Raw genomic sequence first — 27612 nt, forward strand, 5'->3', positions numbered from 1 at the left:
ATTTGCACAATGACCTCCTTAAATTTCATCTGACTGAAAATAAAGTGTATGTGGTTAAAAAGTGCATTTCATTTTTCCTTTGTGTTTTTTTTTATTAACAAAACCACAGAAGTTACAGAAAATAAGGTAGTTCAGAAATAATTAGCTGAGTTTACATGTTTGAGATGACAAATTACAAAAGTATCTTACAACCTAAATACCCCAGTGTTTCATGGGAAACCTTAAGCCTAGGCATTTAACACACAGAAATTTCCTTCATCTGAAAGTGAATATAAAATGTTTCCACTTAAAATAAAAAAAAAATCCATGTGAATGTTTTAGAAAGATAAAGTTATTATGAATGAAGACATCTGTATGAAGGTCACACTGAGTTAAGTAAAATCTCTACTAGTTGATCATAGACAGTTCAAAACTGTCAGTTGCAGAAGCTCTTTATCCTGTGACTTTCAGAATGTGCCTTACTTCTGGGGACCATTATAATGCATGATTTGGGAAATCTGGCAATTCATTAATGAAGTGTTCTGAGGTTTCCTTTAACATATTCTAAGGAGCTTTATTTATCCTGGTGAATATTCTGTCCATCAATTAGGATTCTACAGTGTGCTAATTAATAGTCAAAAGATTAAACACACTATCTCTAATTTCTTTTTTTTAATTATTTATTTTATTTATTCCCTTTTGTCACCCTTGTTGTTTTCTTGTTGTAGTTATTGTTGTTGTTATTGATGCTGTCCTTCTTGGATAGGACAGAGAGAAATGGAGAGAGGAGTGGAAGACAGAGAGGGGGCAGAGAAAGACAGACACCTGCAGACCTGCTTCACCGCCTGTGAAGCGACTCCCCTGCAGGTGGGGAGCCGGGAGCTGGAACCCGGATCCTTACGCCTGTCCTTCGCTTTGCGCCACCTGCGCTTAACCCGTTGCGCTACCGCCCAACTCCCACTATCTCTAATTTCTATCATTTTTCTATGTTCTTGAAAACTGTCCTATCCAGAAGAAATAAGTTATAGAAATATAAACTTTTTTTTCAAGTACTGAAAATTACACTTACTCAATACAGTGAAAGTATTTCCAAGATAGCCATGCATGTTTTCTATGGAATGAAAAGTTAAAACAGTCTCACCCATTCTGTTAAAAAAAACTAAATAACAGTCCCTACTTTTAGCCTTATAGTATTATAAAAACAGAAAACTGAAATGACCTTTGTGTTTTTAATACCCCTACATCAATTGGTATTAGCCAGACGATTCTTCTGAGATTTTAAAAATAACTTAATCTTTTCTGAATCCTAACCTGTTAATCTCCCCTCCTTCTAATCATTTTGGTTTGTCAAAGGATGTCTTGCTATTACTAAAACTTACCCCTAAATTTGATTGTTTTTATCTGAACTTGGCAGATCGTTGTGTCTTTCCTATACTACTGATAATATTGTAAAAATATTTGTTAAGTATTTATTTATTTAATTTGATAGGACAGAGAGAAATTGAGAGGGGGAGAGTGTAGAGATGGAAAGTGAAAAACACTGATTTTCTCTTCTGAAGCTTCTCTCCTGAAGGTGGACACTGAGGGGCTTTACATGGTAATGTGTGTGCTCAACAGGAAGTGTTACCACTTGACCCTGTAAAATGGTTTTAACTTTAATAATATGTCAAGGTTATGGGCGGAGCCGGGCGGTAGAGCAGCGGGTTAAGTGCAGGCAATGCAAAGGGTAAGGATCCTGGTTTGAGCCCCCGGCTCCCCACTTGCAGGGAAGTCACTTTACAGGTGGTGAAGCAGGTCTGCAGGTGTCTCTCTTACTCTCCCCCTCTGTCTTTTCCTCCTCTCTCCATTTCTCTCTGCCCTATCTAATGACGACAGCATCAACAACAACAACAAACAAGGACAGCAAAAGGGAAAATAAATAAATAATTTGTTTAAAAAAAGAAAAAAGTAATATGCCAAGGTTTTAAATACACATGACTCCAGTGCCTTCTTTTTCACTTGCCTTTCACATGACAATGAACTAACACAGAACCTAGAGTTATTTTATTTGAACATTGTTTGTATTTGAAAATTATCTGGTTTTGCTTTCAGCTCCTTGTGGAGGCCAGTACACTGGGTCTGAAGGCGTGGTTTTGTCACCTAATTACCCACATAATTATACAGCTGGTCAAATATGCCTCTACTCCATAACAGTACCCAAGGAATTTGGTAAGAATTTCTCTTTATTTTCAAATGTAATTGTCATAATTCTTTCAGTGTGATTTTTTTGTCACCTGATAAGTATAAAGTACAATTCCTAATTCAGTAGAACAATGTACAGTGAAATTAGTCATACTAAAATAACAAGTTTTCAAACATATCTTAAACAGTCTTCATGACAGTTCTTTTATTAAAGTGATGTAAAATGTACAAATATCCTTCAAAGGTTCTGGTCCAGAATAAACAAAGATTCAATTTTGTTTAGAAAACATTTCTTTTCATCAGATTATTTTACTCTGTTTGAAGCAGGGTGTTGGTGGTGGTCGTGGTGGTGGAGGAGGAGGAGAATGTGGATGTGGAGGAGAGCTTGTGATTAGTTGTGCATAATGGACTGTGTGCAGGACTGGGTTTGTATGACATCTCTAGGCCAGTTCACAAACCTCTGAGGCTTAGAGATGCAGTGTGGGCAGAGTCCTGCTGGGCCCTGGAAGCTGAATTACTGAGTTTCCCTGATTAGCTTTGCTTCAGTCTAAATCTGTTTTCCAGAACCACTTCATTTCTAGAAAGATCTTCCGTGTCTCTCTACACATGAATTACTCTCCATTCAACCAGGAGAAAACCTTTTGTGTGGGATTATTTTTCTTAGCATAATCCAGTTAGTAGGCTTTATAATTATATAGACTTCTCCCTTTATTTTTCAGTCACAAAATGAATCATATCACCCAGATTTCTTCTTCATGTTCAAAATAGAAGCCACCTACTCACAGAAATGAAGCAAGATAAACACATTTTTATGATAACAAAGCTTGTTGTTGAGGAGGAGGTTTTCAGAGGAAAACCAGTAATTTCCGGGAACTTCTGTCAGTTACCACTTAGAGGCCTTGCTCACTCTAATGAATCCCAAAAGGACTTGGGTTCCAGGTCCTTGGGGTCAGCATCCTTCATGAGATATAACATGTTGCTCATGTCATATATTCAGCCAGACCAGTTAATTTTGTCCTGCTGATCTCAATGATGAGAGAGACTCTAGACAGGTAGACTTTCCTGTGACCTGCAGTAAAAGAAAGAGGTCCCTGACACTTGGAGAGGGGTATTCTGGGGGAGAACAGGCATAGGACCCAACTCCCTATGCGTCCTTGTTGTCTGATGAAAAGGCTAAGATTCTTCCCACTGGAAAAAGTAGTGTGTATAAATTGCAATGAATTCATGTCAATTTGACATTAAAATAATCCCAGGTGAAGAATTTAAAATTCCTTACCAAATTATCACCTTTTAATAGCCAACAAATGTCTTGATCCCTTTACCAATTAATGAATGAAATGTCACTTACTGAACTAATATAAAGGTCAGCTTTATAGTTATTCTTCCACTAACTAATATGTGATATTTATGAAGGGGAAAACAATATTCATCTAATGTTCAAACTATATGGGCTATAAAGATTGTGTTCTTTGTATTAAGTGCTAAAATATCAAGAAGCAAAATAAAAATTTCAAGCATCTAGAAGTTTTGTGTATGTAGGCAGACAGTGGTGTGCCTAGTTGAGCAAAGACATTAGCAGGGACCTGGGTATAAGCCCCAAGTTCCTACATACAGAAAGGAAGCTTCACAAATGTTGCAAGTTTATCTCTTTTTCTCTCTCACTCTCTGTCTGCTCCTTTCCTCTCAATTTTTGTCTGTTGTATGAAATAAAAATGGAAAAAAAAAAAAGATAAAATGGCCACTGGGAGCAGTGATTTGTCCTGCAGGCACCAAGCCCCCAACAACAACCCTGGTAGCAATAAATGAAACAAACACAAACAAACAAACAAATAGAAATAATAAGAAAAGAAAGCAAGTTAATAGTTATTTCTCAGGATTTTAAACATCATGACCTCTTGGGAAATTTCATTAAAATGCTATAAAACCCAAACAATCACTTTTTAAAATGCATTGTGCCACTCACTCCTCTATTTGCAGTGGTGTTTGGACAGTTTGCTTACTTCCAGACGGCTTTGAATGATTTGGCAGAACTATTTGATGGAACTCACCCACAGGCAAGACTTCTCAGCTCCCTCTCGGGATCTCACTCAGGTAAACTTGCAAAGAATTGCGACTTGGAATCTGTTAAGCAGTCGGTATAACTAATTTAAAACTTGATTCCCCCACCCCCTCTTATTTGAATTTATTATTATCTTATTTGTAATCTTCGAATTTCCTTGCTTGTCTAGCAAAATCTTATATTCAGTGTAAAATATTAAATGTATTTTTACCCAATATATTTCTCTGCCTGCCTTTACAATTTTACTTACAAAGATTGTTGAAAACATGATCCCACCTCAATCAAAGAAAAAAATCCAAGAAAAGGGTGGGTGACAGACTATCTTGTGTTTTCTACTGTCTACCCCCCTTTTTTTTTTGAGGAGGTTAATGCTTTCCAGTGCTGCCATTGATATATGAGTACAATTTCACTATGCACCAGGACCCCACAGTTCTCTTCCACCCTTCCCACCCTTCCTCTACTCCTCCCTATTGCTGTGATGCAATATACCTTGCCCAGTCCATGTTTCACTTGGTGTTCTCCCTCTCTCCCTGTCGCTGTTTTTCAAGTCCCAGTTATAAGTGGGATCATTAGGTATTTGTCCTCTTTTTTAGCCTATCTATTCTGAGCATCTATTCTTTACACCTCCTTAGAAATAGGCACGACACTTTGATCTGAATTATTCCAACCCTTTAAATACATACACACAGCACTACATCACAGGCATGTGTATATGATGTCGATGTACATATTTATACATGTAAGCTTGTATGTGTATATGTAAAGATGTGTGGGACTTAATAAAGCATAAGAAACTCACTTCTAACATTTTTTATCATAAACCTTCACTTCATGTCACACATGAAGTATACCTCTATTAAATAAAGAGAAAAATTAGCACCAATTGTCATTTTTGCATAGGGATTAAAGAAGCCCAGTTTACTTAATTCAATCCCTCATGGATGATGTAGCCCTTACCACTGTCACTATGACGTATTTATTCTCTACTAGAGTAAATGATGTCTTTTCTGTGTCACAGACTTTGATCTGTTCAGGTGATGATTTATTTCCACATTTTTGCCATTATCAACCAAAAACCTTTAGACTTAACTACCTTGTAATTTCCATCAGTGGCAAATGATACCAAGTCTACAATTTCTTTAAGTTTTTAAATATTAAATTTTGGTTGAATAGAAGTAAGTTCAATTCTGAGACTGCTACCAGTAAATATGCTTCAGTCGTTCGGAAAGAGGGAAACACAATACATAAGGCTTGTCCTAAATTGTTGACTTTATCAACTTTAGATGTAGAGATGATTTTAAAACTTTAAGTAAAATCCTAGCAAGAAATTATTAAAGATGACTCTAGAGGGTCAGGTGGTGGTACCACACCCAGTTAAATGCACACATGACCATATATGAGGGCCTGGAGTTAAGCCCCTGCTCCACAGCTGCAGGGGAAAGATATTGTAAGCAGTGGAACAGGTTTGTAAGGGTTTCCTCTCACTTTGTATCTCAATAAAAAAAAATGGCTGGGAGTGGTGGATTCATTGTGCAGACGCAGAGCCCCATGATAACCCTGGTAGTAGTAGTGGTAGTAGTAGTAGTAGTAGTAGTAGTAGTAGTAGTGTAGTAGTAGTAGTAGTATAGTAGTAGTAGTAGTAGTAGTAGTGTAGTAGTAGTAGTAGTGTAGTAGTAGTAGTAGTAGTAGTGTAGTAGTAGTAGTAATGTAATAGTAGTAGTAGTAGTAGTGTAGTAGTAGTAGTAGTGTAGTAGTAGTGTAGTAGTAGTAGTAGTATAGTAGTAGTAGTGTAGTAGTAGTATAGTAGTAGTAGTGTAGTCGTAGTAGTATAGTAGTAGTAGTGTAGTAGTAGTAGTAGTAGTTTAGTAGTAGTGTAGTAGTAGTGTAGTAGTAGTATAGTAGTAGTAGTATAGTAGTAGTAATGTAGTATAGTAGTAGTAGTGTAGTAGTAGTGTAGTAGTAGTAGTAGTGTAGTAGTAGTAGTAGTAGTAGTGTAGTAGTAGTAGTATAGTAGTAGTAGTAGTAGTAGTAGTAGTAGTGTAGTAGTAGTAGTAGTAGTAGTGTAGTAGTAGTATAGTAATAGTGTAGTAGTAGGAGTAGTAGTAATAGTAGTAGTAATATGGCTAATGCATTTATAATCTATAACTGTCTTCCCACATTATTAAACAATGAGTAAAGTAGCATTTTTACAAAATATGTGAACAAAATCAAGGTTTGAAATCTTTGTTTCAGCAATTTGTTGGCATTCTAGATCCCTAAGAACATTGGTTTGAAGTTTAAAAATCAAAAGTGTACCTTCTACCTTCTGCACCACACAGTGATCCTGGGTCCATACTCCCAGAGGGATAAAAAAAAATAGGGAAGCTATCAAAGGAAGGGATTGGATATGGAGCTCTGGGGGTGGCCGGTGTGTGGAAATGTACCCCTCTTATCCTATGGTCTTGTCAATGTTTCCATTTTATAAATAAAATAATAGTAATAATAAACTCAAAAGTATAAAATTAAGTCAGTAACTATTTTAAGTTAGTAAATATATGTGCATCATAACACTGTATTTTTGGGGCTTCATGTATTACATTTTTCCTTCTCTTTTTTTTTTTTTTTTCTTTTTCTTCCTATAGGTGAAACATTACCTTTGGCAACTTCAAATCAAATCCTGCTCAGATTCAGTGCAAAGAGTGGTGCCTCTGCTAGGGGCTTCCATTTTGTTTACCAAGGTAATTGCCTGTATTTACTTTTGGCACACAGCACACACCAGCAGATGTACTGGGGACATCTAGGCTGTATTTTCTCATAGTTAAGAAATTGGAGTATGTTATAGTAAAATTATTACATAAATAATATTTTTGGCATCACAGTATATTTCTGCTGCAAAGATAGTAACACTTGGGGCCAGGTTGTGGTGCTCCTGGTTGAGTACACATGTTACATAATAGGCAAGGACCCAGGTTCATGGCCCTGGTTTCCACCTACAGGGTGAAAGCTTTGAGAGTAGTAAAGCAGGTCTGCAGGTGTCTCTCTGTCATTCTCCCTATAACCCCTTTTCCTCTTGATTTCTGCCTATCTCTATCCAATAAATAAAGAGAATACAGTTTTTTGAAAAGACAGTAACAATTAGCAATTTAAGTGGTATTCTCAGAGCACAAATAGTAATCAAGTTATCTGTATTTGCACATCACATTTTGCAAAATGAATTTAAATGTGTTGTTTAATTTAATTAAAACATTTTCCTAACAGTTTATATTTTAGTAACCGTTATCATAAAGTGTATTTGAACTATACTCTAAATTCCACATCACATTGTGAAAGGTAACTGAAATATAATTTACTTACTTTTTATAAATAATTAATTTTAATGAGAGATTGAGACACCAGAGAACTAATTATCTCTAATTCATGGTGGTCCTGGGGATTGAACCTGGTACTTCAGGCACGAAAGTCTTTTGCATAACTATTATGCAACTTTACTTGGTGATCTGTGTTTACTTTTGGCACTTTGACACTTTGTATTGTGTTTCAAAGCACTGGGTTTACCTAAGATGTTGGAAATACCTCAAAATTGCATATTTATTACATGAACTTGAACAAAGCACCAAATAAGCTGTATTTAGAATTTCAGAAGGATAAGGCAAGATTTAGGATCTAATTTGTAGTGATTATAGAGATTGAGAACTGAAATATCTCTACAGATCTACTGTATTTCAAAAACAAGAAACAATATTTAGTTTATATAGGTCTTGATTCTACTTCAGGCTACAGAGATTTCTGGCTGTTGTCAAATACTATCATCAAAAGTAGAACAAATATTATCATCAAAAGTAGAACAAAATTACTTATTATAGAATGATTTATTTTCCTTTATTAAAAAGTTCTATAAAGCTGGGGAGACAACATAATGATTAATGCAAATAATCTTAATGCCTTAGGCTTTGAACTCCTGGGTCCAAATCCCAGCAATACCATTTCCAGAGCTGAGCACTGCTCCAGTAAAAAATAAGAAATAAATTATATATACACATATATATATTTATTTATTTAAAAGAAGAAAGACTACTCCAGAAAACATGTTTACTACACTATGGCTCCCCCCCAGAAAATTATAGCACAGAACACCTTGTCATATCATTTATAAACTATTTCTAGTAATCTTATAAGCAAAATTCAGATCTTTGAAGCATTATGCTGAAAAATTTATCAGTGTTCACAACAAGAGGATTTAAAAAGCACAGAGAGGATGATTGACAGACAAGAGTAACATTCCTCTCATCCAGTTTAAATAGCTACTGCTTGAATAATAATGCCATCAAATTAAAATTAGCTATATTGTTCTAAATTACACCTTTTGTGAAAATATGATAATTAGTCCAGCACTTATAAATAAGAACTCACCTCATACTCCTAATTTTCTTCTAATAAATTATTACTTTGTGAAGGCTGGCTTATAAACCAAAGCAATTTGGTGAGTACATAAAGAAATTGAACTGTTCTGTTCAGGTAATTTTTGTCCTGGGAAACATTCAAGTTACTAAAGTTGATGCATTTTTAAAAAGCTTCCTTTGAGCTTTGATAAAAATGATATATTTGATTAGATCATTACATAAGTTAACTGAGGCAAAAGACTCAATGTCTATGCTAGTTTAAAATGTTTTCCTCTGAAGTCCTGATTTTAAATGTTTTCTCATTTAAAGTAACATACTATCGTGACAATCTATAAACTTCAAAAGAGAGAAAAGAATAATGTATTATGAAAGGACTACATTTCCTGTACTTAGGAATTTAAATGCCTCAGTATTTTATAAGCTTCTGGTATCCCTCCTTTTTCTTTTTCTTTTTAAAATTTTATTCTATTTTTTATATTTTTATATTACAGAATTACATGTCGACAGGGGTTTGAATCCACACCATTCCCACCACAGCAATCCACCACAGTTCCCCTAAAGTTTTAGACATGGACCAACCATCTTCTCTACAACTATCTGTCCACATTTATACATATTTGCCCCTTCTTTTTCTGATTCAATCCTCTCTTCCCCTCTGAGCCACTCATGGCATAACTATCTCCTTATGTCCCTCTAAGCCACTCATACTATCGTAGCTACCTTCATAAGTCCCTGTCCTTTTCCTTCTCTCTCTCTTTCTCATGGAGCTGGAATGTAGAGTCCTCTTATCTTCATCCTATTACTTCTCCCCCTCTGGGAGTATGGATCAAGGTTGTTTTGGGGGAGCAGAAGGTAGGAGTTCTGGCTTCTGTAGTTGCTTCTCCGCTGAGCATGGGCGTTGACAGGTAGATCCATACCCCTGGCCTGTTTCTATCTTTCCATAGTGTACCAGAGCACTGGAGATATATGAGGGTCCAGGGACACATTGGTGAGGTCATCTGCCCAGAGAAGTTGGGGTGGAGTCATGGTAGCATCTGTAGCTTGGTATCTGGAAGGTGTCATGACCTAAGTTGAGACAAGATGGTTAATGAACAGGAACCAAAAAGTGTAATGAACAGGAAGCAAAAAGTAGGATCAGAGCAGATGAGCTTAGGGATTTTAGGGTAGGAAAAAGCTAGGAGAACCATTTTAGGCATGTCCCTGGAGGCATACACTATAATAGTTTTGCTTGAGTTTGGTAGCTAGCCTGAGGTTGAATGAAAATATTATCTGAGAGAATGGTGTCAGAGTACAGGAAAGGGCTAGAAAGTTGGATTAGGGCAGAGAGTAGCTCCCATTCTTATATATAAAAAAAATTCTGTGGCTAAAATAAACTATTTACCTCCATCCACCTGCTCCAGGGGCCTCATATAAATGCATGCATACATATACATATACATATACATATACATATACATATACATATACATATACATATACATATACATATACATATACATATACATATACATATACATATACATATACATATACATATACATATACATATACATATACATATACATATACATATACATATACATATACATAGTGCTAGAGCCTGTGTAACTCCGTAATCCCTATTGGTCTGAGCTTACAGCTCATGGTCACATCTGAGGAACATTGCAGTCTGCACTCATTTCAGGACCAGTCTTTTTTGAGTAGTAGGGTAGAATTCCCCCAACCTCCCTTTAAAGACTGGGGCTATCCCTACCAGCATTGCTTCATGGAAGAGCCAAGGTCCTGAGAGGGCCCACAAGATGCTGTTCCTTATGGAAGTGGCCAGTGGTAGTGGAGAGAGGGACCATTTAGAGGTCAAGGCCCATCATATGTGTATGGGAATCCAAGGATTCCCTAACTAGGGCCCCAGATATTGACCAAACAGGCCATTATTAAGTGGGCCAGTCTCTTGCCCTTATCCAACTTTTGTAGTCTTGACTTTATCTGATTATCTTAGATTTTCTCTCAGTTATTTAGGCATTGAGTATCATCTGTTGAGCCCAACCAGAGTTAGGTTTTGGGGATCTGTCTTCTTTGAGCCTTTCTGCTAGTCTGTCCTGCTAATTTGGTCTAAATCCAATCCATTATAGAATTTATGATGCCTTCTTTAGGCACTTCAACCATTATTGAGCACTTTGACTTTGAGTTCTATGATTGCTCCCTGTTTATGATACGTACACCTGTATCCAGTATCCTAAACCCTAGCCTAATCCGGTATCTGTTACTTAGTTAAATGGCATGCCATCTAACTTGAATATAGGTAGTCCCATGTGTTTGGAAAGGTCTCACCAGATTTGAAGAGATGTGAGGTTGACTTCTCAGGCTGGTATCTCTGGTTACAGTCCCAAGTAGGATTTCAATAGCGGCATAATGTGGTACCCCTCCTTTTTCTGTGTTCTTTGTACAGTGAGTTTATTGTAACATGTGTGTTCAATGAGGGGCACCACCACCCGGCCCCACAGTGAGTTTATATAAGGCTATCATGTATTTTTATTAAAACTGAATTCTGGGTGCTGGGCATTTGTACACCCTGTTGAGCATACACATTATTATTTTTAATTAGTAGGTTTCAACCCTCAGCTCCTCACCTACAGAGGGGACACTTTACCAGTGGTGAAGCAGGTCTGCAGGTGTCTATCATTCTCCCTTTCCCTCTCTCCCTCCCCCTCTCTCCCTCCCCCTGTCTCCCTCTCTCCCTCTCCCTCCTCCTCTTCCTCTCCCTCTCAGTTTTTCTCTAATCTATCAAAAAACAAACAAACTGAATTCTCTGGAGGTAAAGAAATTATCCTGGAGCAATGAAACTGACTATAGCAAAGGAGAGAAAGAAATAAAGAAGGAAAGAAAGAAAGGGAGAAATAAAGAAAAAGAGAGAAAGAGAGAAGGAGGAAGGAAGGAAGGAAGGAAGGAAGGAAGGAAGGAAGGAAGGAAGGAAGGAAAATCTAAAATGTAATTTATCAATCAATCAAGAATGTCCAGGTAAGTTTCAGTATACATGAGAGTTAAACGGAACACTGCCTTCTGAAAAATAGGCGTTAAATAGAAGATGGGAAAATATTTGAACTCTACTGTATAAAATGTACAAAATCATACTTTTGTACAGTACATGCCCTTTCCTGAGTTACTAAAGCTTAAATTTCTTACAGGAACTTTGTAGATACAGAATGCTTAGCCCTTATTAGCAGATAGTTTTGTTATAAAGAGTTGTTAGAAGCTTCAGTGGAAAATGTCTATATGAGTGTCAGGGTTTGAAACATGAATATATGACTCAGACATACAAAGACGGCCTTTTCTAGTGCTATGTTCCCTCTCCATATTGCCTAGTTTATAGTGGGGAAGCACTATCCTCTTTATTCTGCAGAGAAGAAAGTAAATGGAGACATAGAGTTACTTGCTGAGAGCGGGTGGCTTAGCTTGGTTCTCTCTTATTTGTCTCATGGTGTGAGCAAGAAAATTCTAGAAGCTTCCTAGGCAAGTTCTCAAAGTACTACTCAGATATATGTTAAGATGAAGATTCCTGGGCCTGGACCTGAACCCAGGCATACCACATTATGATTTGGGGGTAGCAGGACCCAGGATCTGCACCCTGGAATAATTACCTTGTCAAAGAGAGGTTGAAGACAATTAGATATGACCAGTTTCAGAGGTGGTAGGGATCCCGGCTTCCTGGTAAGGTAGACCTTCCCAGTTGTGTCTATGGGGGTTTCCCCAGCAGTCCTCTCACTAAGTGGGTATCAAAGGGAGTGCCGAAATGGAGGGATGTGGACCCTCCTTGCCACAGCCAAACCGTGGTTATGTCTGGGGTTCTGCCAAGTCTCCCCTCCACTTCAAACTCTAAGGTGTCTTTGCCTGCTCCCAAAATGACACCATTAGAGTTTCATCCCTCTCATCACCTAAGCATGTCCTAGGCATGGCAGTAGAATAGGCAAAAGAAACTAAGTGACAGATCTGCACTAATAGCCAGTGCACTCTTAGATCAATGGAAAATGATCATACAACAACAACAACAACAAAAATCACACAGTCCTCAGAACTCATGCGGGAGACTTAAAATTTTTTAGCAAGTTTGCCTCTTCCAGGATAATATACACCCTCAATTCTATCATTTGAAATAGTTATAATTCATTTAGAGATCCTTTGGGGTTTAAACACACAGTTTATGAAGACAAAGCCAGTTAATTGAATGAGATGAATGTCTTGTATTCAGCTCAGTTGTGCAAAAGTTGATTATAATATCATAAATTGTGTTATTAGACCCCAAAGGATCTACTCCAACAACTCCAACATACATATTGGTTTATGGTAGGGTCCTTGAGAAACATCTACACATTCATCTCATCCAATTAACTGGCTTTGTCTTCACTAAATTTGATCACTGAGAGTGTCTCATCAATAGATTACAGTTTTCAGTTGTCATATATACCTGGTCGTTCCCTCAGCTAATCAATTTCACTGGTATATTTCGTTGTTTAGTTCAACTTCTCTTGAAGTCCTTTTAAAGTAATTTAATCGGACCAAAGTTACTAAATCATACAGAACATAAATATTTCTAGTGATGGATGAAGATGTGTTTATATATCCTCATCCCTTGTACTTTTCCACTGGCTAATATCAATCTCATTTCACAGAGTGCAAAACATTTGTGAAAACAGAATTATTGAAGGCTAGGAGATTACTGCCTCAGTATAGTATGTATTTTCTATGCATGAGGACCCAGGTTCAAGCCCTTAAACTCTACAAGTGATGAAGCAGTACAGTGTCTCTCCTTTTCTTTCTGACTCTCTACCCCTCCTCCCACTGACTTTCTATCAATAACAACAAGGAAGAAAGTTTTAATGGTGTAGTGTTTAGATATCACTTATTATGTGTTTCTTCTCATCTCTGAGAACTTGGAAATGACAGTAATATCCTAGAAATAGTCAAGTGGGGGCCCCATATTTGAATCCAGAAAAAAAAAAAAAAGCAGAGCCTTCACATAGACAGCAGCTGCTACTTTTCAAGTGATACAGTACAACTAGAAAATAAATATCATTGGCAATGTTTCTTTTTGGATGAGATCCTTAGAAATGGATTGTGGAAATCTCTATAGTATATCATTTATTTATTTATTTTTCCATCTCATGCTAGTGTACAACTGTAACAAAATATTAAGACATACAAGTATGACAAATGCAATTTTGAGTGATATTTTATTTCCGAAGAATATTATAGTCAGGCTGCAGTCTTCTTTTTAGATGTAGAATAGAGCAATTGTGATGTATCCTTGATTTCTTCAGCTATAGCTATTAGGCAGCATACAATTTTATCAGCATTTTCCTTCTGATAGAAAACATTTCCACACTAAATTGAAATGGGGTTTAATCAAAATGATCTCTGACTTCTATTCTCCTAGAGTGGCTTGCTTACTAGCAGTTACCCAAAGAATGTTCTGCCATGGTTCAGGCTCAGTTCAAAAACTGATGTCAGTGTTGGTAAATGAGAGAAGGATTCATTTTAATGAAAATGGGTATTTGAGCATATCCTCCCCTGGGGGCTGTATTTTTGAGTGAAGAGTTTCAAGGACTGAGATGGGGGTGGTGTGGCAGAGTAAATGCAAACTGACAGTGCCTGCAGAGGTGAAACAGTCCCCTGCATATTCCACAGTGCACTCCTGGTGGAGGGGATCTATTCCTTAAGACATTGGTTTGGGGTGAGACTTTTTTTCTTGCTAGCTGAAACAGTAGTGATTCATTTTTTCCATGCATGGGGACCAGAGTTCATGATTATCCCAAAAGCCTTTGGATAAGTAGATCTCAAAGACTAGTGAATTCTGATATAAGTCCTGCTGGGCTAGCGTGGGGGTGCCTCTTCCCAGGCGTGCTCTCTGGGTTCTAGAGAACTCGACCAGAGCCAGCCTGGGCTGCTATTCACTCAGCGACACGAGGGAGATGACTCATAAACCAAGCTGCGAGGTGATGCAAAATCTTTATTGATCAGAGAGCCCAAGCTTTTAAATGGCAGACCCGGAAGTGGCAAATCTGAAATGTAAATCTCTAGAAAAGGGGCGGAGAAAGGCAAAAGGGGGCTGGGAAGGTATCCTTAGCAACTATTTCGAGGATTTTACTGGTGGGATTAATAATACCCTGGAGGCAAGGAGGGTCTTGAGGGTAGAAAGAAGATAGATCAAAGGAATGGAATGGGTGGGGGTCTTTCAGACAAAACAATGATTATGTAGATAATAAGTCTGATAAGATGAGAGGATGGATGTCCCCTCAAGTCAAGCCCTGCCAAGCTCAACCACATCCTCACAATTTCCCGAAAGTCCAAAGTACATCTCACTTCTTACTTTGAGCTAAGCTCCATTACAATGTCTACCTTGCAGAGATGACAAGAAAGGCGCCTGGAGTCAGACAGATGGGTTCACAATCTATTCCAGCATGATGACCCTACCCGGCAGGGAACTGGAACTTATTTCCAGGGAGAGTTAGAAGAGGGTCTGGTTCCTTGAGACTGACTAGTACTTGGTGTTTTGGAATATACTAAGGAAATTCGGTTTTTCTGTGCATTAGGCCTGTGACTGTTTTGTTATTAGACCTCTTTATTTTATTTTTTATTTTTTCTACGAAGGTTATCACTGGGGCTCAGTATTTGCAGGACAAATCCATCACTCCCAGCAGCCACTTTCCTTTTTTGATAGAGACAGAAATTAAGATGTAAGAAGGAGGTAGAGAGTGAGTGAGAGAGACACCTGCAGCACTGTTCCACTACTCATGTGCTTCTCTTGCTGCAGGTGGGGACCAGTGGCTTGAACCTGGGTCCTTGTCCATGGTTGTGTGTGTGCTCTATAGCCAACACCAACATGCAGCACCCCAAAGCAGAGGTGATTACTCAGCCAGCTAGGAGATAAACTCTGTGTCGTTTTACTGGTATATATAGTGCTCCTGATACTGACTGTGATCAAAAAGCCATGCCAGTCTCAGAGAGGACATGTGCTTCATGCAGAATGACTTTACTCTGAGCTAAGCAGCTTCCATAGAGATAAATGCCAGAACTGTCTTTTGATTCCTCACCTGCTAGAATCTTTACTAAGCTTAGTTATTTGTAGCTGAGTTTATTTTTTTCTTTTAATTTCAAGCATATAATTAATTATAACATGGAACTGTAAGCTTGGACTACATCTTTATCCACATCTCTACTGGTGGACACCTTACTTCCCCCCCACAATATGGCTGTTGTACATAATGCTGCCTTGAATGTGAGTTAGCTTTTGAAGATCATGATTATTGTGGATAACATCCAGAAGTGGGGTGGATCACATGGCAGTCCTGCTTTTTTTTTAATTTTGCTATTCCTTCACAATAGTTCAGTAATGAACTATCCTTCCTATGGTGATTTTTTTCCCCACTAAACTTGTGGTCCATGTTCTACAACATCTTTCTCATCATGGCTGGCACAACAATCTGGGTAACTAGCTCCCATTGACAGTGGTTGCCTAAAAGACACACAGCTTCTCAGAAGGCATTAATCCTTACACAATGATTTTCTGATCTAAAATAAATGTGGTCAAAGGGGTTGTGAAAGAGCTTCCCAAGCTCAGATGAGAGATGGTCAAAGGCACATTTCTGTCACTATCTACCCAGACTCAGCTGAAATCAATCTCATGGCTCTGCCTGACCTTGGGATGGAGACATAGGCAGTGTTGTGTGTTCTGTCTGCAGCTGTCCCTCGCACCAGCGACACACAGTGCAGCTCTGTGCCAGAGCCCCGGTATGGCAGAAGAATCGGCTCTGAGTTCTCAGCTGGCTCAATTGTGCGCTTCGAATGCAGCCCAGGATACCTGCTACATGGCTCCACAGCCATTCGCTGTCAGGCTGTGCCCCACGCCTTGGCACAGTGGAACGACACAGTCCCTAGTTGTGTGGGTAAGCTGAAGTGGGTTCAAGATCATTCTGGTCCTGTACCTTATTTACACACAACAGTCATACTCAGCACCTACTTAAAGAGCATCATTTCACCATAAGTATTTGAGTCATAACTATATATGCTATCCTAAAAATTCTCATGTCTCATGAAACACCACATCAGACTCAGAAGCAAGGCACCTGTTTCATCCTCCCTGTTTATTCAGCACACTACTTATTCAGAAGAATAGACACACAACAGAGGCTCATTGAGGGGGGGGACAACTACAGTGTTGACTCACTATATTGCACAAGTAATGTTCTTTTAATAAATATATTCAATTGAAGGTCTGAATATAAAAAGTTAAAGCCACGTGGATATCAATGGCCATTTAATATTTATTTATCTGAAAGAAACAGAGAAATAAAGAGAGAAGGAGAAGACAGTATATGCTACAGCACTGCTTTATGTCTTGCAAAGCTTTCCCACTGCAGGTGTAGTTGGGAACTGGGGGCTTGAACCCAAATATTATGCATTGTAACATGTGTACTAAACCAGTTACACCACCACCAGGCCCCCCATCAATGGCCTTCTTAATGTTGATTTACTTCACTATTTCTCAAATGTCCATAAATGATACTGGTTTCTCCAACATTTCTACAAACTGCGTTCTGAAGTTTCGATGTTTGTAATAAAAACAGAATATTTTAGTACAAAAGCTGTAAAAAATATTGTAAAATATATCTGTAAAAATTTCAGGATGTTAACTTTAAGGCTCATATTTCTTTAGAACCATTTGGGAATGAACCTATTTTCATTAATGCACTAATTTCATTAATGCTCTCATATGCTGGGACACTATTGCCTTTGCAAACAACTCTCCAGTTCACTTGTACTTTGGTGACATTAATATAATTTGGTGCTACATGACTACATGTGGAAAAGAATAATCTGCAGGGCTCTTTAAATGGTGATAGATAAATCAGAGGTACTCTTGTCAGGTACTGACATTCTCCTTCCTGGAGAACTTGAAAAGATTGATTTTCAGATTTAATATCTCTAACCTAGCTGTATAGTAAACAACCACCAGTGGTGGTGCTAACCTAAAAGAGATAAAATTTTTTTTCTTGGCTAAAAATGTCACTTTAAGTGTCATAGTCTCTGTGAAAATTCCCTTCATATCTGACTACACCACAGAAACACTAACTCCATCATGCATTCTCCATGAAACTTTGCTTTTATTGAATTTGGCTTTGTCCTTCAGTCCCCTGCAGTGGCAATTTCACTCAGCGGAGAGGAACAATTCTATCCCCTGGCTACCCTGAACCCTATGGCAACAACTTAAACTGTATCTGGAAAATCATAGTTACAGAGGGATCAGGAATTCAGGTGAGTCCGGCTCAAAGGAAAAACATAAACAATTGGGTCCTTTGGTCTTTCTCCTCCTCTCTTGCTCTCTCTACATCTTTCCCCCCTTCTGCTTTTCTCCATTCCCTCCTCCTCTTCTTTCACTTTTTACCTTCTTTCTCCTTTTCTTTATTAAACAGATTTTCAGTGTATAAGTCATGTTCCTCTTACATTTTTATAGTGTCTTTTATGTTTCTCAGTTTTTAACATAACATCTATCAAAACTTTGTAGAGGGGGGCTGGGCAGTAGCTCAGCAGGTTAGCACACATGGCGCAGATTTTCAGTGTATAAGTCATGTTCCTCTTACATTTTTATAGTGTCTTTTATGTTTCTCAGTTTTTAACATAACATCTATCAAAACTTTGTAGAGGGGGGCTGGGCAGTAGCTCAGCAGGTTAGCACACATGGCACAAAGTTAAAGGACCAGCATAAGGATCCCAGTTTGAACCCCTCACTCCCCACCTGCAAGGGGGTCACTTCACAAGCGGTGAAGCAGGTCTGCAGGTGTCTATCTTTCTCTCCCCCTCTCTGTTTTCCCTTTCTCTTTCGATTTCTCTCTGTCTTATCCAATGACAATAATAATAACAATGATAAACAAAAAGGGCAACAAAAGAAAAAATAGCCTCCAGGAAGCAGTGGATTCATAGTGCAGGCAGTGAGCCCAGCGATAACCCTGGAGGCAAAAAAAAAAAGTAGAGTAAATTTGTAGAAATCCATGATGTCTTTTCTTTGGTCTTGCCTTTCTCAAATATATTAGAAAGAATGAGTCCATGGAAAACCTGAAAGAAGTAGGATCATTTATTTAATTTGATACCAAATACTAACTTCATATTCTTACTTGGTAGATTCAGGTCATCAGTTTTGCCACAGAACAGAACTGGGACTCTCTGGAGATTTATGATGGTGGAGATATGACTGCACCCAGACTGGGGAGTTTTTCAGGTGAGAATGATGAGAGTGACACCATCACTCTTGTCCTTGGGAATCATAACCATTACATTAGCAAAAAGAGCAACAAAATATCTTAAATCAACATTTTCTTGCAAAACTCTTCTTTGTCCAAAGAGTCTTTGGTGTGGTGGGTCTCCAGAGTTAAGGGAAAGGAGCTGTGCTCTCTTGAGCATCAGGGGCATAGTAAGGGACAGATGTCAGGCTGTCAGAGGCCTGGTGGTAGTGATATGAGGTGGGCAGGTCCAGGATCACCTAATAGTTCTCAGTTATCCAGAACAAAAGTTCTAAGTATGAGAAATCTGGATAAAAATTATAGTTCTTTACAATAGAAAACCACCTTCCTCACCATTTCTCTCTTTCCTGTTTTCCCTAAGTACCATACCCATCTCTATTAATGTTTATTTTGTCTGAGTAAGTCATTTCTCCTGCAAGAATTTCTCACTTTGATGACCCTCTCTGTTCAGCTTTAGCATGAGGAATTTCCCCAGCATAGCAGGTATAGACACTTCCATCTATATCTCCATCTCCCTGCCCATAGTTATCCCCATTCCTATCTCCAGGACATATCACTTCTCAAGCACATTTATGTATATCACCAACTGAGAAGGTGCCCCACTTTTGTTTCCAAAGTTTCCATTAGGTTGGTATAATTAACCACTTCCTGTCCTCAGTCTTTTTCCTTTCAGAAGGTTGGGAGGTCAGTTTGATGTCAGCTGCTCCAAGTACATGGTTTTCCTTCCAGCTGTTGTCACTGTCTTAGTAGTCTTCATTATCATCACCATAATAATTCTTATAACCTTATATGCGGTCCTGGAGCCTACCATTGGTAACACACATCTGCGTTCACTCACACAGACCCTCAGTTTTGAATATGCCTTCTAGAGGTCAGGGAGAAAGAGTAGCGAATTGATTATTACACCAGGTGTTAACAATTTGAGTAGAGATTATACCACTATCTTGACTTTTTATATGTCTGAGATGCCATATGTATATATGGAAGGAACAATAAAGCTATTTCACTTAGGCCTTGAGAATAATAGGTAATATGAAAGTTTCGAAGCACTGTTCTGTATTACAATACTTGATACTTGTAATATTTCATGATACATATGTGATTGTTTATAATAATAAACAATTGTTGACTTAGACATGTATGCTCCTGTATCTCACCTTAAAAAGAATGAATAAATTTCTAATGCTGACATCAACCTACATTACTTTTTATAGGAACCACTGTTCCAGCTTTGCTGAACAGCACTTCTAATCAACTCTACCTGCATTTCCAGTCAGATATCAGTGTGGCTGCAGCTGGTTTCCACCTGGAGTACAAAAGTAAGGCCAAGTCTGTGTGCTCCAACTTCCTTTGTTATGTCAAGTGACTTTCCTAAAAAAGAAACAAACCCTACCATTATACAATGAAATATCCTTGTTAAGAAATGATGTTTAAAAGTTGCATGAAATGGGGTTCTGTGAAATATCTCTAATAAATATGTATAATGAGAAACACATTAATAGGGAGATGTAGGAGTTAGCATCTGGAAGAAGTAGATCAAGCAACGACTGTCATTTTCAGTTGTTTGTGTTGAAAAGCAGAGAAAACATTTGTAATAGTATTCATTTTCTTGTGAGTGATAGCAGATATGCAGATTAGCTTCCCAAATGTAGAGAATCATCATTTCCAAGTTGATTATGGTCATAAGCCTTTCTATTTCTAGTCTGTTAGAATGAGGACGCGCCCAGAGCAGTGCTCCAGTGTCTGTGTCTTGTATTTGTCATTTTAATTGGAAGAAAGTTTTGCAAAGGAGTTGCTAACCTTTTAAAAATGGATGAGACCAAGTTAATAGTCTGATAAATGGGATGACAAAGGTCAGATTCACAAATCTTCCTTGGTGTTTGATTATGCAGGTAAACCTTGTAAAAGCAAGCTAAGAATTTCCAATGGGAGCAAAGTTTATTTTAGGACCTATTTTCAAGTACTAAAAATGCTTAATGTTGATATTCATCTGCTGTAATAAGCAGTTGCAAATAAGCAAATACATGGATAAGCTCTAATAAGTGATCCTTTGAAATGAGATAAACAGTTTGCTGGGATGTAAATGCATGCGTGTTTTTGAAAGTCCAGATTTCCAGCTGATGATAAATATTCTGCAGCACATACAAACCACGGGGTTATTTTGAATTCTAGCTAAGTTTCCCTACTTATCACAGGCATTTGAATGCAAGTTAATTCTGATTTATTTGAATAAGACTACTTTAGTGACAGTGTGAAATGATACCATGCCTATTATTTATGTGGGATATGTCTGGGGAAAAAAAAGTTGCTCTGATGCATTTTGTGTACATCTGTAGACAGGAAATGCTAAGCATTATTTATGATTGCATTAATAAATTTGCTAATATTTTTAGAAGCATTGGAATTGATAAATTCTCTATTTCTCTAAAACTTATCTTGGAGGCTTTTGGCATCATTTTATATATATATATAAATATATATAATAAAATATATAATATATAATTATATAATATAATTAAATATATTAAATTAAATATATTAAATATTATATTAATGATATATTAAATATTAAATATAAATATATAAAATAAATAAATATAAATATATTAAATAATATATTAAATATTATATAAAATATATAATTATATAATATATAATGTAATATATAATATAATAAAATATTTTTTTAATAAAAGGAAGTACCTGCAAAAAATGTCTGGAATTTTTATTGTCCTGATCATCCATATACTCACACTGACTTCTATCCTAGCAACATAATTATCTATATTCCACTCCCAGCCAATATTAACTCATTAAAAGAAAGTTCACTTACTTCTCAAGGGAATGTCCCTTGTTGAAGAATCTATCTTGTTCAATTACTTAATATACATAAAATTTTCATCTCTTATTAATTTTTTAATCTGAGATTCCCTCCTTTCTTAACTTCTGTGTACTTACAGACAGTTGTATTTATGTCTATTCCTTTGTGAATAGATCATAGTTTAACTATTTATAGAATTAACCTTATTAAAGTGAACAGCCTGAGGACAGTTGAGATAAGTTACCAAAAGTAAGTTATCTGGTACTTTTAATCTGTTGACATAGCTTTGCCTCTGTCCTAAAATGTAAGTTCCCAACTACAAATCTCAAGATTCAGATTTCCCACTAAATTTATACCCATGAAATAATAATGAAAACAGCTAGCATTCACTTTGCCAGGTCCCCTCTAAGCTTGCCACAGCTGTTTGCTCATTTGTCCTCAAAACAACCCAGTTTTTGAGGCATAGTCATTATTAAAAGAAAGATCTGAGGGAGTTAGGAAAGTGCCAAGGACTGGGCTTGAACAAACTTACCCACCTGGTTCATTCACATAAGACCATCCCAAACATATTCAAATTTCTGAAATGTGTATTCAATTGTTTGCATATATGCAAGAGAGAGCAAGAAAACTAGATATATTCAAATTAAATTTTTATAAAATCACTAAATATTTTGGGTTTGGTTTCCTCTGCTCTTATGCTTGTATGATATTTGTCATTATAGAGTGAGAAAATGAGCTATAAAGACATACTTGGATCTTCAAAACTCCTTGCTTTCATTTTAATTTTAGTGGATTTTTTGTTTGTTTGTTTTGTTTTGTTTGAGTTTCAGTATTTAATTTCAACTTGATTGGTGGCTATGGTATCATTATTGTTTTAAATTTATTTATTTATTTGCCTCCAGGGTTAGTGCTGGGTCTCAGTGCCTGCACTATTAATCCACTGCTCCTGTGGCCAATTTTTAAAAATTTATTTATAATATAAAAATTAGAAAATATCAGCAAAGCCATAGGGTAAGAGTGGTAAAATTCCACTCATCTCCCTCCACCAGAGTTCCATATCCCATCCCCTTCACTGGAAGCTTTCCTATTCTTTATTTCTCTGGGAGTATGGCCCCAGGATCATTACAGGGTGCAGAAGGTAGAAGGTCTGGCCTCTGTAATTGCTTCTCTGCTGAACATGGGCGTTGGCAGGTCAATCCATACTCCCAGCCTGTTCAGTAGTGGGGCAGGTTTCCAGAGATGGGGTTGCAGGGTACATTGGTGACGTTGTCTGCCAAGGAGTCAGGTTGGTGTCATGGTAGCATCTGCAACTTGGTGTCTGAAAAAGTATTAAGATATAAAGAAGAAAAAATTGTTTAATAATCTGTAAACTAAAGGCCAGAATCTAGCAGATGAGATTTGAGGTTTCCATTTTGGGGAAGATAGTAAGTCTATTTTAGGTATATTGCAAGAAACCCATGACTTTACTAATTTTTGCCTGAGCCTAACAGTTAACGTGCAGGTGAGCCAAAAGTGTTACCTGGGGAGATGGTGTCAGGGTTGGAAACAGGACTTGAAAGCTGAATCAGGGAAGAGAGTAGCTCCCAAATATGGGAAAAGTATATAAATACCATTAACTGTAAACCCTATCAATTTAATCTGGGGCCTGTATTCAGTGCAGGAGCCTGCGTAACCTCTGCATCCTATGATCATAGCTCACATTCTGTAAGCATAGCTAGGAATGTTCTAGGTCCTTTGGCCATTTTTGATTTTTTTTTTTTTTTTTGATAGGACAGAGAGACATTGAGAGGGGAGGGATAACAGAGAAGGAAGGAGAAAGATAGACAAGTTCAGACCTGCATCACAGCTTGTGAAGCAACCCACCTGCAGGTGTGGACCTGTGGGCTCAAATTGGGATCCTTGAGTAGGTCCTTGCACCTCCTGCTATGTGTGTTTAACCCAGTGTGTCACTGCCCGCCCTCCTGTAAGGGCGCTTTATTACTAATTACTTATCTCCGATGCTGAATGGGATTCCAAGGAGAACAGTGTTAAAAGCACTCTGAGAAGGGTACTTTTTAGTTCATTTTCATTCTCATTGATTGATTATAGAAGAGTAGACAGCTTTGAGGAATGGAAGATGGAAGAATCCAAAGGTCTGAGCAGTAAGAAATAGTCCTTTCATCCCCCTCTCCAAAACTGTTTTGAAATTGGACATTGAAAACTTTACCATTAACTTCAGTCCATGGTGTGACTAAAGTCCTCTCCCATGAGTCTTCATTAAATCTGCTGGTGCTGAGGGTCTCATCAATGATTATGGGCTGGTTGGCAAAGTCATAGAGACAGCTCATTACTTATTCAATTTCTAGAGTCTTTATTCCCTAGTTAGTCATGAAAGAATTGCAAGTTCTGCTAGAGAATAGAGAATTCTTTCAAGTTTTAACATCCATGGGATGAATTTGATAGACTGGCATCATAAATGCTAATCAAGTAAGAAGGTCTCAGAAACACAGAAATTATACCAAGGCTGACAAGACAGTATACTTGGATAGTACGTTTGCTTTTTCTTTAGGGTTGACTCCAGTTTAAGCCTGGCCATGGTCCAGTGGTATCTTTCTTTCAGTCTTTCTATCTGATAATAAAAGGAAAAACAAAAAAATGTTGGCCTGAAATGATGAAGCCCCAGTGATCGTACGTGAGTGTGTGTGTGCAAGTGCATTACCATAATTTTCAAATAATCCCTATATGTCAACATAATAATAATCTTCTGTATGTGGAAATCCATGAGAATGTGATCTCTATTAAACTTATGTATGTTTCCATATAGTGCCCGCTTAATAGCAGATAGTTTTTCCTATAATACTTTAATACTTAAACTCAGAAATCTACTCTGACACTAAAACTTTTATTTTCCTGGGCTCTCACAATCTAGACTCACCTATACAATGTAGTATGTGATATAAGCAAATTACTCAAAGACTGACTATTACAATGAGGGTTGCTTTATACAGTAAACTGCTCTTTAAAATAGATTTCTACAGGGGGTCGAGCGGTAGCGCAGCAGGTTAAGCATATGTGATGTGAAGCACAAGGATCAGTGTAAGGGTTCTGGTTCCAGCCCAGGCTCCCCACATGCAGGGGAGTCACTTCACAGGCAGTGAAGCAGGTACCTTTCTCTCACCTTCTCTCTCTTCCTCTCTTCTCTCCATTTCTTTCTGTCCTATCCAACAATGACTATATCAACAACAATAATAACTACAACAACAATAAAAAACAGCAAGGGCAACAAAAGGGAAAATGAATAATAATAAAATTAAAATAAAATAGATTTCTACAATAGACAAAATCTAGCAACCAGGCTTTTCCAGTTTATATGGAAACCTGGTAGATGTGCATGGTAATGTATGCACTTTACCAGGTGTGCCACCATTGAGCCCCAATATCCAAGTTGTTGACTGCTATTTTTTTTTTCCCTCCAGGGTTATTGCTGGGCTCGGTGCCTGCACCATGAATCCACCACTCCTGGAGGCCATTTTTTTTTCCTTTTTTGTTGCCCTTGTTGTTGTAGCCTCGTTGTGGTTATTATTATTGCCATTGTTGATGTTGTTCATTGTTGGACAGGACAGAGAGAAATGGAGAGAGGAGGTGAAGACAGAGGGGGAGAGAAAGACAGACACCTGCAGACCTGCTTCACCACCTGTGAAGCGACTCCCCTGCAGGTGGGGAGCCGGGTGCTCGAACTGGGATCCTTACGCAGGTCCCTGCGGTTTGTGCCACATGGCTTTAACCCACTGTGCCACCGCCTGACCCCTGACTGCTATTTTTTATTAGTCTTTATTACATATTTTTCAACTGTAGTACATTTCTCTTTTATATTGTTAGTTTATTTTTCCCTCTAAGTCCAATTATATTGATGGATCATGGACTCTATTAACCTTCTCCCCAGAATCTCTTCTCTTGGTTTTATCTATAAAACTCAGTTGTACTCACTCTGTTTTTCACATGATATAATTATTAGATGATGGTGTCTGATTAGGGAGAAAAATATTTTAAAGTGATCAAGGACGAGTATGTGAACACACCTTGTTCTTGATAGTCTTTGCTGAATAAAACTGTGTATCACTCACAATGCTATTATTATTTAAGAAATGTTTGATTTTTGCATGTTAATCAACTGCTTTTCATTTTCTGTAGGCTCCCCTGGTGCATGGGTTCATTAAATTTGTATCAGTGAGACTTTGCTAATTCTGAGGGGTGTAGAGTCGCTAGTCAATCTCAGAAGTTCATTCAAAGGACTGAGACACGAATGAGAATTAATAATGAATGTGGACCTCAATGACAGGAAAGAATCTTCATATATACTATATTATATGTCTTGGTTTAGACTGGACTTTTACTGGGAAAAAAAAATACATAATGCTGCATTTAAGTGACTTGGATTTTTTCAAGATTGCTCTTACTTCTCAGAGTCCCTTGAGATTCTACATACATTTTAGAATGCCTTTTAATATATTTTTAAAAGTTTTTAATTATCTTTATTTATTGGATAGAGACCATCAGAAATCAAGAGGGGAGGGAAGGATCAAGAGGGAGAGAGATAGAGAGACACTTGCAGCCCTGCTTCACCACTCATGAAGCTTTCTCCCTGAAGGTGGAGGACCAGGGGCTCGAACCTGGGTCCTTGTGCACTGTAACATGTGCGCTCAACCAGGTGCAACACCACCAGCCCCAGCCTTTTATATTTCTAGCCAGAATATTTAGCGATAAATTTAACCAAGGATGTGAAAGGCTTGTACATTGAAAACTAGATTACTGAAAATCAATTCACGGAAGGTACAGATAAATGGGAAAAAATTCTGCTTATGCATTGGGAAACTTACTACTGTTAAAATATTTATACTGTTCATTTGAACAGAATACACAGTCAGGTCAACATTTGTTCTGTGAAGTGACCCTATTTTATAAATGGGAAGAATAGGAAGAGGATTTATTATTTATCTTGAATATACCAACAATTTACAAATAAGAGAAAATATTTTAGGTCTTCCACATAAATACTGAAACTTCTTAGACAATGAACAAAATGTAATTTATTACCTGAAGATACTGCTTTATTTTTTAACCACTTTTATATTTAGAATAAGAAAAAGGTGTTATAAAATAATTAGTCATTAAAAAGAAAGAAGATAAATTTAAATTTCATATTCTCTGAGTATACTTCTATCAAGTGAAGCATTATATATAAAACAATAGTCAAAGTTTTTCTTTTCTGGGATGAAACTACTTTATTTAGGGGAGAAGATCCAAGGAGTGGAAAGTTGGGATAGGACTTTTTTGGCACCACTGTGATCTTGCAACAGCCAAAGATTTTTGAATGTCTGTAATGATTAAAAGGTGAAAATATATCAAATATATATAAAAATATATCAACTATGTAAGATATTTGTATTTATAATGGGGAAAAACATAGTATCTACAGACTCAAATTTAACCAGTCTTTTTTTTTAGCAAAATCAAACATTTCTAGCATTTCAGCAATTTGACATTTAGAAATACGTACTATAAGATTACTATACTATAATAGAGATACTGTTTTATTAATGATTTTTTTTCTCTTTGCAGTGGTAGGATACATATATTCAAACCTGCAGGTTAAAAGTCTATGTGTGCATCTTGATATATGTGTGACTACTACATTTGACATTACTCTCATTTCTTGTCAGCTTTCCATGAAGTGAAACCATGATCTCCTCACTTGTTTTCCAACATTTTATCTGACCTTTAAAGCAATTTTTGATGTATGACTTCACAGCGATTATCAACAGTATTTCTATCTTACGGTGTACTATATCTGCATGCTTGAAAAGAAAGAGATTTTTTTTTAATGTATTAGTGATTTATAATGATTAATAGGATTACAAGATAACA

At 37.3% G+C, this 27612-nt stretch overlaps 1 protein-coding gene across 1 annotated transcript in view; it reads left to right on the forward strand.

Moving 5' to 3' along the window:
* CSMD1 (CUB and Sushi multiple domains 1) overlaps positions 1-27612 on the forward strand; it is a 1841590-nt gene that overhangs the window by 1651936 nt on the left and 162042 nt on the right. The window contains exons 31-37 of the mRNA XM_060184943.1: positions 2071-2187; positions 4138-4251; positions 6841-6936; positions 16332-16535; positions 17780-17904; positions 18769-18865; positions 20102-20206. Coding sequence (XP_060040926.1) covers positions 2071-2187; positions 4138-4251; positions 6841-6936; positions 16332-16535; positions 17780-17904; positions 18769-18865; positions 20102-20206 — 858 coding nt within the window. The remainder of the gene's footprint in view (positions 1-2070; positions 2188-4137; positions 4252-6840; positions 6937-16331; positions 16536-17779; positions 17905-18768; positions 18866-20101; positions 20207-27612) is intronic.

This window comes from Erinaceus europaeus, chromosome 2 (assembly GCF_950295315.1).
Source record: "Erinaceus europaeus chromosome 2, mEriEur2.1, whole genome shotgun sequence".
Classification (NCBI taxonomy): Eukaryota; Metazoa; Chordata; class Mammalia; order Eulipotyphla; family Erinaceidae; genus Erinaceus; species Erinaceus europaeus.